We start from the raw sequence: 10,459 nt of genomic DNA, 5'->3' as shown, positions 1-10,459 counted from the left end.
AAGCAACTCCAAAGGCTGAAGAAAAAATGAGGAGAAGTTCTTTCTCGTAAAACTTGTCAAGAGAAATCAAGCAGGAGACAAACATATTTCTCCTGTCATGAAGAAAACAATCCTGAGAATTAACCCATGCACCTGTACCCTTTGGGTTAGGTATCCACACCTGAGAGTTGCATTTATCTAGATCTTTTGGACCCCACTGGAACTGGTTGAGGAAGCTATAAATCCTTTGTATGCAAGAACGAAGTTTATAGATGGAATAGTCTTTTTTGTTTGTAGTTGTTAAAAAAAGTTTGATAATAAGAATTGATTAGGGTAGGCTAAGTGTAATTTCTTTGAGTACTATCAGCATATCAACAAATTACTGAAATTACTACACAAAGTCATGACGAGTTCCATCGACTAGTAAGAAATAAACAGTACCTCTTCGAACAACAAACAAGACAAGGCCCGAACTGCAACTGCACATATACATTAATTCATTTTACAGTATAAAGCCATCTTAAAGATCATACATTAAATATTTACATGTCAGACATCAGACCCATGTATAGAATACATCAAAATAGAACTTCATGGTCGTTCATGATAATCCAAGGAAGAAACAAAAGAGCCTGATAAAACTTCATGAACAAACAACAAAAGAGCAAGGGTCAATGCCCATCACTGACGCCGCTTCTTGCTTGAAGGCATCGGTGTGGGAGGGCCTAATCGCTCGGACTTCTTACACGGAAGAAAATCCAACAAGCGGAATGCATCATCAAGAAACTCTTTATCTTCCACACGTAACTCTAAATTTTCTTTCATCAGCAAAAACTCCACCTCATTCTCTTTAAAATCAAACACAAATCCAATTTGGATAATCTTGCTCAGCATATCTGTGGCAGTAGGTCGTACCTGTGCTAACAGTCCTTGAGCCAGTTCGTCAGCAAAAGAAGTAACAAATTCTAAATCAGCTTTTCCATCTTCAAAGCCTGATTTATCGATGAGCAACCACTGGGAATTCTTTTCCCAATGAACCAGCTTTAGTTTTTTCACTTCCACTGGTGTACTCGTAGATGGCTCTAGTCGATAGCAGACATGAATTGGTTTGTCACTCTTATACACTGACAGCATAACTATTGAGTTTGCAGCCTTGTGTCTCTCTGTCAATCGCATATTCACCTGTGGACCAGCAAGAAAACCCAGAATAATTTTGATTAGACCCCTCCCAATCAATCCTTTTTTTTGATAGACCTCTTCCCAATGCTCTAATGATAGTACGTCATTCACATTGCACTCAACCGACTTAGAAATCTTTCTAATTCCAAGTGACTCATAAATTTCATGAAGTCTTCTAGGAGGAGCAGAAGACAAGCTGTTGCTCTTGGGAAACCACACAAACAGAGGAACCTTGTCAAAGCTAGAAAACATTTTTTTCAGTTGGAGGTCATCAGCAATGAATACTTCTTCTCTGCTGATCAGATATATTTCATCAGCCAAGGGCTTTGTGGCAGGTAGTTTGGTCAAGTTGTGCTTCAGAGTATCTTCCAAATGTTGATTCCAGTTGTCTACAACATATTCCCAAAACGAGCTGATTTCATCAACAGTCACTTGGCAGTTGTTGCCCCTCAAAGCCCATCTGTTCCATAACTGCAAGTAATCATTGATGGAAGGACTGTAAGCAACTCGAAAGGCTGAAGAAAAAATGGGGAGAAGTTCTTCCTCGTAAAACTTGTCAAGAGAAAACAAGCGGGAGACAAACATATTTCTCCTGCCATGAAGAACACAATCCTGAGAATTAACCCATGCACCTGTACCCTTTGGGTTGGGTATCCACACCTGAGAGTTGCATTTATCTAGATCTTTTGGACCCCACTGGAACTGGTTGAGGAAGCTATAAATCCTTTTAATTAAATCTGTCTCTGTAAGTGACAAAAGAATCCCAGAAAGAAGAGAACAAACATCCAAAGGATCTACCTTCACGCCAATATGTCTTAATTGACTCTTGTAGACAGAAATGTCAGTTCCGTAAACATTTTCATCAATGGTTGGTGCATCTGACCTCTTCAGAATCCTTTCCCAGGCTGGATCAAATAGAATACATTCTTCTGGCGTTTTGTAACCATTCATGGTCTTCAAACACCTGCTTTTTGCAATGTTCTTGCGAAAGTCATCCAGTAAAGGGTCATCTAGAGGCCTTGACATCAGACACTTGATGCACTCTAGCAATGATATAAAACCATCTGCAGTAAGTAGTTCAGCTTCAATAGGGCTGCAGAGACCTTTAGCCACAAACGGAGCTCCTCGTTCAAAATCCGCAATGACACCTAACATCTGGAGTTCAACCTTGAACTTATATATTCCAATACCATAATAGACATCATCTATAAGGGGAAGATCAACAAACAACGAGATCGATCCCCATTGTGGATTGAAAATAATTGATTCACCAGGAGTCTTGTAACCATGGCGTGTTTTCAACCACTTCTCATGCAACAACCACTGCAGTTCAGAGCACTGTAAAGGCATAGTTTGACTAAGTCCACTTATGCAACCTAACAGCAACATAACATTGGCAGGAGCCAAGTTAGAAGAAGACAATAGGGTGTTAAAATGAGCAGCGATCATCTCAGTTGCTCCAGCAGTATCAACCACCACTCCCATTGCATTCAATTCATCAATGAAATTCCTAATTGTATTCCCATAGTACAACTCATCTATTACAGGGACCTCAAGAGCAGTGAACAAAGAAACCCATATAGGATCAAGAAGAACAGTTTCTGAAGGGCATTTAAAGCCCAAGGTTGTCTTTATCCAGGGTTGACATTTTATCGTCTTAATCAATTTAGCAGCTCCAGATCCCAAACATCTGATACATTTAAGAAGCAACAGACCACATTCACCATTCATGGAAGACAGATTTGAAGTTAAAGTCACGTTCTCTGCAATTGATTTTTGCACCTCCCCCACATCATATGCAACTCCAAGCAGCCTTAATTCAGATAAGAAAGAACCTAACCTACTTCCATAGAATGTTTCATCAACAATAGGAAGATTTGTAACTTTTAAACAGGTTTCAGCTTCCATCTCAGATTGCAAGAGAATAGATCCCCTGGGAGCATTATAACCTTGATGAGTCTTCAGCCACTTCTTCTCCATGATAACAGCCAACCAATCCTCATCAACCATACTGCTCCCTCTAGAGAACCCAATGAAAGTCAACAAACTATATGTGCACTCTTTGCTAATTCCAGGAGAAACAAGAGACTTAAAGCAATCAGTAACCAGCCTCCCCACATCATCTGATCCAATCCCCACACCAAGAAATTTCAATTCATCTTGATAAAGATTGATTCGATTCATATAAAATTCCAGGTCTAAAATGGAGATATCCTTCAGAATATGCTTCATCATATCAAATATAGCTTTACCTGTTTTGTCTGGAAGAATAGCCTGTCTTGGAGACTTAAAGCCTGCGTATGTCTTCATCCATTTTCCATCTCGAATGCTTTCAATAAATTTTGTAGGAAAAGATAAACCCTTAGTTCGAAGCAATCTGATCCAATCAAGTAGCAAAAATGCTTGCTCACTTGACAGTTCATAAGATGCTATCTGTAACACCACATCTGGAGGATACAACTCTGGTAAGTCCATAGCTTTACTATACTTGCAAACAAAATGAAGAAGCTCTTTCTCAGGCGTAGATTCTCCTAGAAATAGACTACTTTTAGCATACACATCCCCTATATCAACATAATTTTGTTCCACAAATGGATTTTGAGGTCCAAACAACTTCACCCATTTGCTTCCTGACGACGGGACAAGAGTTTCAGTTCTTTGCACTCTGACATGGTCAGCCCCATCAATAAATGGGGTTCTTCCAAAAAGATCAGATATGCTATTATCACAAAGAAAGCATTTCCTGTGGGCGTGATAAAGGAAATTGGCCAATGTAATTGCAAGGTCTGGTTCCTTATTTGATACATGATTGCAAAGCAACAAAGCATAATAATATGCTGAACAAGATTTCAGTCCTGCACGGTACGAAAGCCAATTGCAAAGAGATGAACTTCTCAAGGAATTTGTTTCTTTCTCTTTGTTAACACTTTTCGGATAATTTAAAAAAGCTTTCTGCGTGCCATTGGGAAAGAAAAACATATTATCAGGACATCCAAACTCCATATTGCACTTGCTCAGCCATGTGTGAAGCTCCAGGTCTGTAGCGTATCGAACCTTGGGCCCTTCTGTTGTGGTTTTCATGATTGCACACATTTCCAAGTTCCCTTCCTGATTGGTGTATTTTAGAAGAGGTATTGTGTTAATATATTTTGATAACTTTTTCTCATTATCAGCAATAAAACCAAGTAGTTCAATGTAGACCTCATCAGATAACAGCACAGGATTGCAGAAGTTTATGCATTTTGTGTACCAACGACCACCAGCAGATGGCACACTTAGAAAGTCCAGAACTGCATTGTATTTTTCAAGGTCCAGAGATGCATGCAAGACCCTCTCCATTGAATTTGAATTGCTTGAAACAGCCCCTTCGCTTTTAATTTGAACCATTAGGTCCCTAAATTTTGGCAGGATCCGAAATGCATGTTGAGGCTGCAGGAATAAACACCTCTCACCAGAAAACATTTGACAAGGCACTATCTGTAAATTTTGTAACTTCGTTCTAATGGACTCTCTTAAGTTGTTAAATTCAGGAATTAGTGAAGCATTAGCAGGTAAAAATTGAAAGGCCTGACCCTCTGAAGGAAAGAGGGAAAGCTCTCTCACACAAGACTGAAATGCTTTAACAAAGGCTGATGGGACACATTCAAGAATTCCCAAGTTCCATACGTTGTCCAGCATTATAGATTCTCGTGAAGAAGCAAGGATGAAGTCAGCTTGAATTACAAAGGGGAAGTTCGTGACCATTGCCGTGGGCAGGAAAGCAAATATACCAACAGAAGACGTTCCTCTTCTCAGTCTTTTTCCAAATGGAAAAGCAAGGGTAATCACCCATTTCTCCACATCCATCCTTATGCCAACTCTATTCCCAGGTTTTACTGGAAATGCCACTCTCCACAAGTAATACTTGCACAACTCCTCAGTCACACGGTTCTTTTCTTTAACTGAAAGTTGAACAACACGTGAATTGGCTGATTTATCACTTAACTCCATATGTTCAGTCTCACTAAATATAGATATTGTGGAGACCTCATCAGCTTCTTCAGGATCACACCCACGTACATATAGCCGCTTTACCTTGGATAAGAACAGGAGAAGTTCTGGGTGCAGCTCTGACAGTTGTGCTCTCACAGCTTCCACCTTGTCAGGCTTTAGAGGAAGGATAAAAGTAGTTGTTGGCAAGACCTTGTTGAACCCATATACATCCCTTATGTCTGACAAACAAGGTTTTCCCTTAACCCATTCAGGAACTACATACCCAATACCACAATCTTTGTTGGGTGCTTCCTTGAATCTGACACGATAACCATTACTAAATATGTGAGGCTGTGAGCTCACAAGAAATACACTTTTAAAGCCAATGCCTGAAAGAAACATTGGCATTATGAGTTCAACTTAGTAATCAGTAAGTCCGAAAGATAACTAAACTAATGCAGAATGCGCAACATAGTAGAAGGTCTAGTCACTGTTGTCTAGAAGTCGGTGAACTTTTTCTTTTTCTTTCTTATAAAAAAAAATAATACTTGAAAGGGTCATCTACTAGTAGGCATAAAAGCCTGGACCAAAATAGTCTAAGAACTTATGAAAGAGCTTGAACACAAAAGGAACACAAATACAGAATCTCAAAATAAAGTGTTGCAGAAAACATTGTTGAGCAGTTTATTATATTAAGTTCAAACAACAATAGAATAAATGAAAAAAAATTGAAGTCAATCACATAGAACACAGATTCAACTTTCAGGTCCAAGAAAAGAATTACAAAGCTCAAACACATAATTACTTATTCCTAGTCACATGCTCCTAAAACACATCCTAATGGCCTTTGAATTAAAAAAGATTTTCACAAAGTTCTAAATTTCTAATTCCCAATTCTAACAAAAAGTTTAAAAATTCAAAAAGAGATATGTTTGTTAATTACCTTTTTCACCAATAAAACCTTGCTGTCTCTTCCCCTTCTTTGTAGAACGGCCTATGCTGCAGATAGAATCTATGTTCTTCCTTGAAAAGCCAACCTCATTATTGAAAACCAGCAGAGTAGCTGGTGCTCCAGTCCCTGTTATGTCCTTCTGGGTGAGCACAAATTCCAGCGTTGGTTCAACCCCTTCTCTGTATTCATTGTCTTCAGCGTTCTACAAATGAAAACCCAAAAAGGAAAAATATAAGTTTTGACTAGAATGAAAAAATTATAAATTATTAACTAAAAGAAAAGCAAAAGACCTGTATGAGCTCCATTATGAAATGGATATCTTTTTGATAGAGTTCCGCGGAGAGGCTAGTCACCGCGTGGTGCAGATCGAGCGTTAAGGGGTTTGGTTCTTTCTTCCCTATGGAGAACTTGTTGGTCCTAATCTCTTTTATGTGAAACTTAGCAGTGAAAGAAAGAAAATCTTCATTTGTGGTCCTTGTGGAGCTTTCTATGGTTGCTCTCTGCAATGGTGTACTCATCATGCAGAAATGGTGTATTGGTGTACTCAACTCAACAAGCAGAGGAAGCGCCAGAATAAAACCCCTAACAATTACAAGATAAAATGAGAAACATAGAAATTTTATTTGTGAGGATGATCGTTCATTAGCTCAGGAAACAGAGAGAAACAAACAGAGCATACCCCTCTAAGAAATCCCAGAGTTTTGGAACTCCACCAGAACAAATGGGTCACCTTGGTTTCTTTTTCGCTTTGGAGGTTTCAGTGAGAGTGAGAAATATGGGTAGCAGATGAGATTGAGAGAAAAGGTAGGAGGGGTTGGTGCCTCTGAGAAAGTGGTAAGCAGAAGAGAGAAGGAAAAATGTAATGATGATGATGTATGTGTATCTGCATGGAATTAGACCTTTGACGAGACACATCAAGTCGCCGAGTTAGCCAGTCAGTCAGTGACTGACTCGTTTGAAGACACTCATTATGGCTCTTTTCTTTTTTCAGTCTTCTTGCTCTTCAAGGAATTGATGTGCTTTTTTGCTTTTCTCTCCTGGTTAAGTAGTTAGTACTAAAAACTTGAATATACGAAGTTAGCGTGCTACGTCGAAATTTTGTCTTTAAAATAGACGAGATAAATATTTTGGACTTGATTGCAATTGTTATGAAAATATAACAAACTACGTGACCAAAGTAAAAAATGATTTAAATTACATAGACTAAAAATATAATTTGACCTTTTTAAATTTATTAGTTGATTCATAAAAGTTTTTAACTAGTCGATTATTAATTATCGAATGATAAGTAAAAAATTATAAGAAACTGATATATTATATAAATGGGTGAATGGTAATTGCATAATAATCTGTACATATTTCTTGGTAAAGAATGGATGAGACTTTAATTTGTACATCTTATTAATTCCCACTGCAATATTTTGAAATGATTGAGGTGGGTTAAAGAGCTCTCATTCAATTTCAATAATCCAGCCTTTCTTATCCTCAATATGACCCGTTTGAATTCCTATGAGGGTAGAGTACAGTTCTGGACATACACTGTGAGCACCTGTTCTGTATTCCATCCTGCATATCAGTCAATTACAGCAGCAAATGTAAGATCAAAATATTGCTAAATGTTATTTTTAATAATTTTTATTTTTTCAAAAACAAAAAAGGAAAAAAGAATCTGGATGATCCTAATCCTATGTAATAGCACACCTTTTGTTCTGATATGTAATGCTGCCCACAGGAGCAACACCAACAGCAGTTCCTGTGCAGAATACTTCATCTGCATCCTTCAATTCATCCACTGGAATGGCACGTTCCTCGACCTGTCACACAGTTGGGGAGGCAGTGTTAGAATATGTTCGTAAGAGATCATAAGTTACAAAGTTTTAATATAGTCATATTATAAATCACAAAACTGTTTGCATTTTGGAGGCCAAAGAGTTTAGTCGGCTATTACAATCACCTGGTAACCGTGATCACGAGCGATTTCCATTATGCTTTTTCGAGTAACTCCTGAAAGGATAGTCCCAGCTGTAGCAGGAGTTGAAATAACATTGCCCTAAAAATGGAAAATACATGCATGAGATGAGACCTTCATGGTATTTTACAGACAGAAGTACAGAACCATAACTTCATGGTTACAATAATATATATAGTATAAGGTGGCAGACAGAACCATAACTTCATGGTATTTTACAGACAGAACTATAACTTAGTGGGAAAGTTACCTAAGAGCGGTGATTAAGGGAAAATGTTTTTTGGTACAAAACAATCAAATTCATGACAGGAGAAAAAAGACAGTGTAGTCGATTCATCGGATAAAGAGTAGACATTAGACGCCAGCTTAGACCTTGGTAAGCGTTTATATATACTATAAAGAGAAGCTGAATTAATGGTACCTTCACAATGAAAATGTTGCAAGAAGAGACCTCCTCTAGATTTTTATTATTTACTGAGTCAAGATATAATACATCAGAAAATCCTCTGTTTTTTGCTCTGGATAGTGCCTTCAAAACCTACATATGAATGACAAGTTATAACAGGCAGTGACAGTCACACTTATACTTCCATGAAAGTTAACCTTTATTCAAAATTAGCTTCTTCAAGACTTGAACTCTATGAGAGAAAAATTGCTTACTGGAGCATAATTGGTAATGCTTTTGACACCTCCGGCTCCACCGCGAGAGGAACGATCATACTCCTCCTCGACGTATATGTTCAAGGGTGCAAAACCCTCCTTTTAAAAGAACATGAAGAATATAAATCTTCCATAGCTGCTGGTGCAGCAAGCTTAAATTGAAAAAGACTTGCTAACCTTGAAATAATTGCGGACAGGGGAAGCATATACAAGGAATGTGTATTCAGGTGCTGGGGCCAAACCCAATATCGGGCCACTTCCTATAAGTAGAGGCCTAATATACAAAGACCCTTTTCCTGGAGGAGGAACCTGTTTTCAGTGGCACACATTTATAAAATTGTAAGTAACTTACACACAAATTCTAGACCACAGGAAGAGAAGTAACTCAGAAACAAACAAAGCTTCCAATGCCAAATTAAAAACAAAGATTACCCAACACTTGTTAGCTTGAGAAATTTGCTTCACAGCATCAACAAATTGATCGATGGAGGGTGAGGGCATGCACATTCTTTCAGCACCAATCCTCATCCGGATTGCGTTCTGGTCCGGACGAAAGAGAAGGAGATTCCCATTTTCTTTCCTGTATGCTTTTGTGCCTTCATACAATCCCTGCTTACATTACAGTCCCAACAATGAGTTTATTCCAAATCTAATTATTTTTTATACATTTAAGCATGAAACAATATGAATCTTTTAGGATGAAATTAAAGGCTGGAGCTTAATCACCTGTCCATAATTTAAAACTCCAGCAGCAGGGTTTAGTTCAATATTACCATATCGATTAAGTTGGCCTTGTTCAAATTCACCATTTTTGGAACATTTCATAGTGTACATGTAATCAGTTGGCACTATAGCAAATCCAAGGTTATCCCAATCCACATCAGCATATTCATTCTTACTATGATTACTGCTGTACAAACAATGCAGAAAAGATCAAAAACATGCATAGACATGTGTGCATCACAGACCAGCAGTGCTTAAAAACATTTAATGGTATAGAAGAAATTCTCAACCTACCTGTATACAGATGGTTCACATGCTTCTTGTGCATTAGATGCAGCAGATGATCCCAAGCAACGGTGAACTCCAAGCTGCTAATATGACAAAAGGGTACATTAATGGTGGAGTAAAAACCAGTACACAGAATATTAAGCATTAAAAGAAAAACTTAAAAATGTGTAACTCTACAAGGGCCCTACATATTTTCGGGTCAACAAATTTATTGTGCCAAATATAAAACCAGAAACAAGAAATATGACTGCTACTTATTGAATAAGAAACTAACATAAGTTACATAACATATTCATATAGTTAAAAATAACAGAGGAAAACCCATGTAATCAGAAAACAGAGGAAAACCCAAGTTTCATTCTCTAATTGCCTCCAGGTATTATATTGATGGTTATTTCAGAGCAGGGAAGGAAAATATAGAGAAAATAAAAGAAAATAAAAACAAAGGTTGAATGAAATATAATGAACCTTGGATGATGAAGATGATGAAGAACCAACTCCAAGAGATCGAACCAGTTTTTGAAAGCATGTGGTCCTTTGAATCATGGTTGATTTCGTTCGTCCTTGACCTCTCAATTTCTCAAACAACCAATCCACTTGAATATGACGACTAGTCAGACAGAGTATCCACTATTCAAGGCGATTGAATTGGAATTGCAAGAGATAAGACTGAGACAGACAGAGAGAGTTGGCAATACAAATACAGAGTGTCAAAATGCAGAGAAGGATGGGCAGGG

General features: G+C 37.9%; 2 protein-coding genes across 5 annotated transcripts; both read right to left on the bottom strand.

Moving 5' to 3' along the window:
• Positions 1-467: 467 nt before the first annotated feature.
• Positions 468-7,110, bottom strand: LOC147278603 (uncharacterized). The gene is made up of 4 exons (XM_086249864.1): positions 6,762-7,110; positions 6,373-6,664; positions 6,074-6,284; positions 468-5,519 (listed from the first exon to the last, which is right to left on the bottom strand). The coding sequence occupies exons 2-4, from the start codon at positions 6,601-6,603 to the stop codon at positions 661-663; spliced, it is 5,301 nt and encodes a 1,766-aa protein (XP_086105990.1). The 5' UTR covers positions 6,604-6,664; positions 6,762-7,110; the 3' UTR covers positions 468-660.
• Positions 7,111-7,394: 284 nt separating this feature from the next.
• LOC147278602 (branched-chain-amino-acid aminotransferase 2, chloroplastic-like) lies at positions 7,395-10,394 on the bottom strand. Of its 4 annotated transcripts, none has more exons than XM_086249865.1 (10): positions 10,191-10,394; positions 9,729-9,805; positions 9,438-9,621; positions 9,144-9,320; positions 8,889-9,020; positions 8,712-8,810; positions 8,473-8,589; positions 8,037-8,132; positions 7,784-7,896; positions 7,395-7,648 (listed from the first exon to the last, which is right to left on the bottom strand). In XM_086249865.1, exons 1-10 carry the CDS (start codon positions 10,266-10,268, stop codon positions 7,534-7,536), a joined length of 1,188 nt encoding a protein of 395 aa, XP_086105991.1. In that variant the 5' UTR covers positions 10,269-10,394; the 3' UTR covers positions 7,395-7,533. The 4 variants fall into 4 exon arrangements, with proteins under 4 accessions (XP_086105991.1, XP_086105993.1, XP_086105992.1 ...); XM_086249867.1 differs by having other exon boundaries at positions 9,438-9,618; XM_086249866.1 differs by having other exon boundaries at positions 7,396-7,648; positions 9,729-9,802; positions 10,191-10,393.
• Positions 10,395-10,459: the final 65 nt, after the last annotated feature.

This window comes from Dryas octopetala, chromosome 7 (assembly GCF_963921425.1).
Source record: "Dryas octopetala chromosome 7, drDryOcto1.1, whole genome shotgun sequence".
NCBI classification, from domain to species: Eukaryota; Viridiplantae; Streptophyta; class Magnoliopsida; order Rosales; family Rosaceae; genus Dryas; species Dryas octopetala.
The sequence above is the reverse complement of the archived record's forward strand: the minus strand, read 5'-3'. Positions and strand labels throughout refer to the sequence as shown.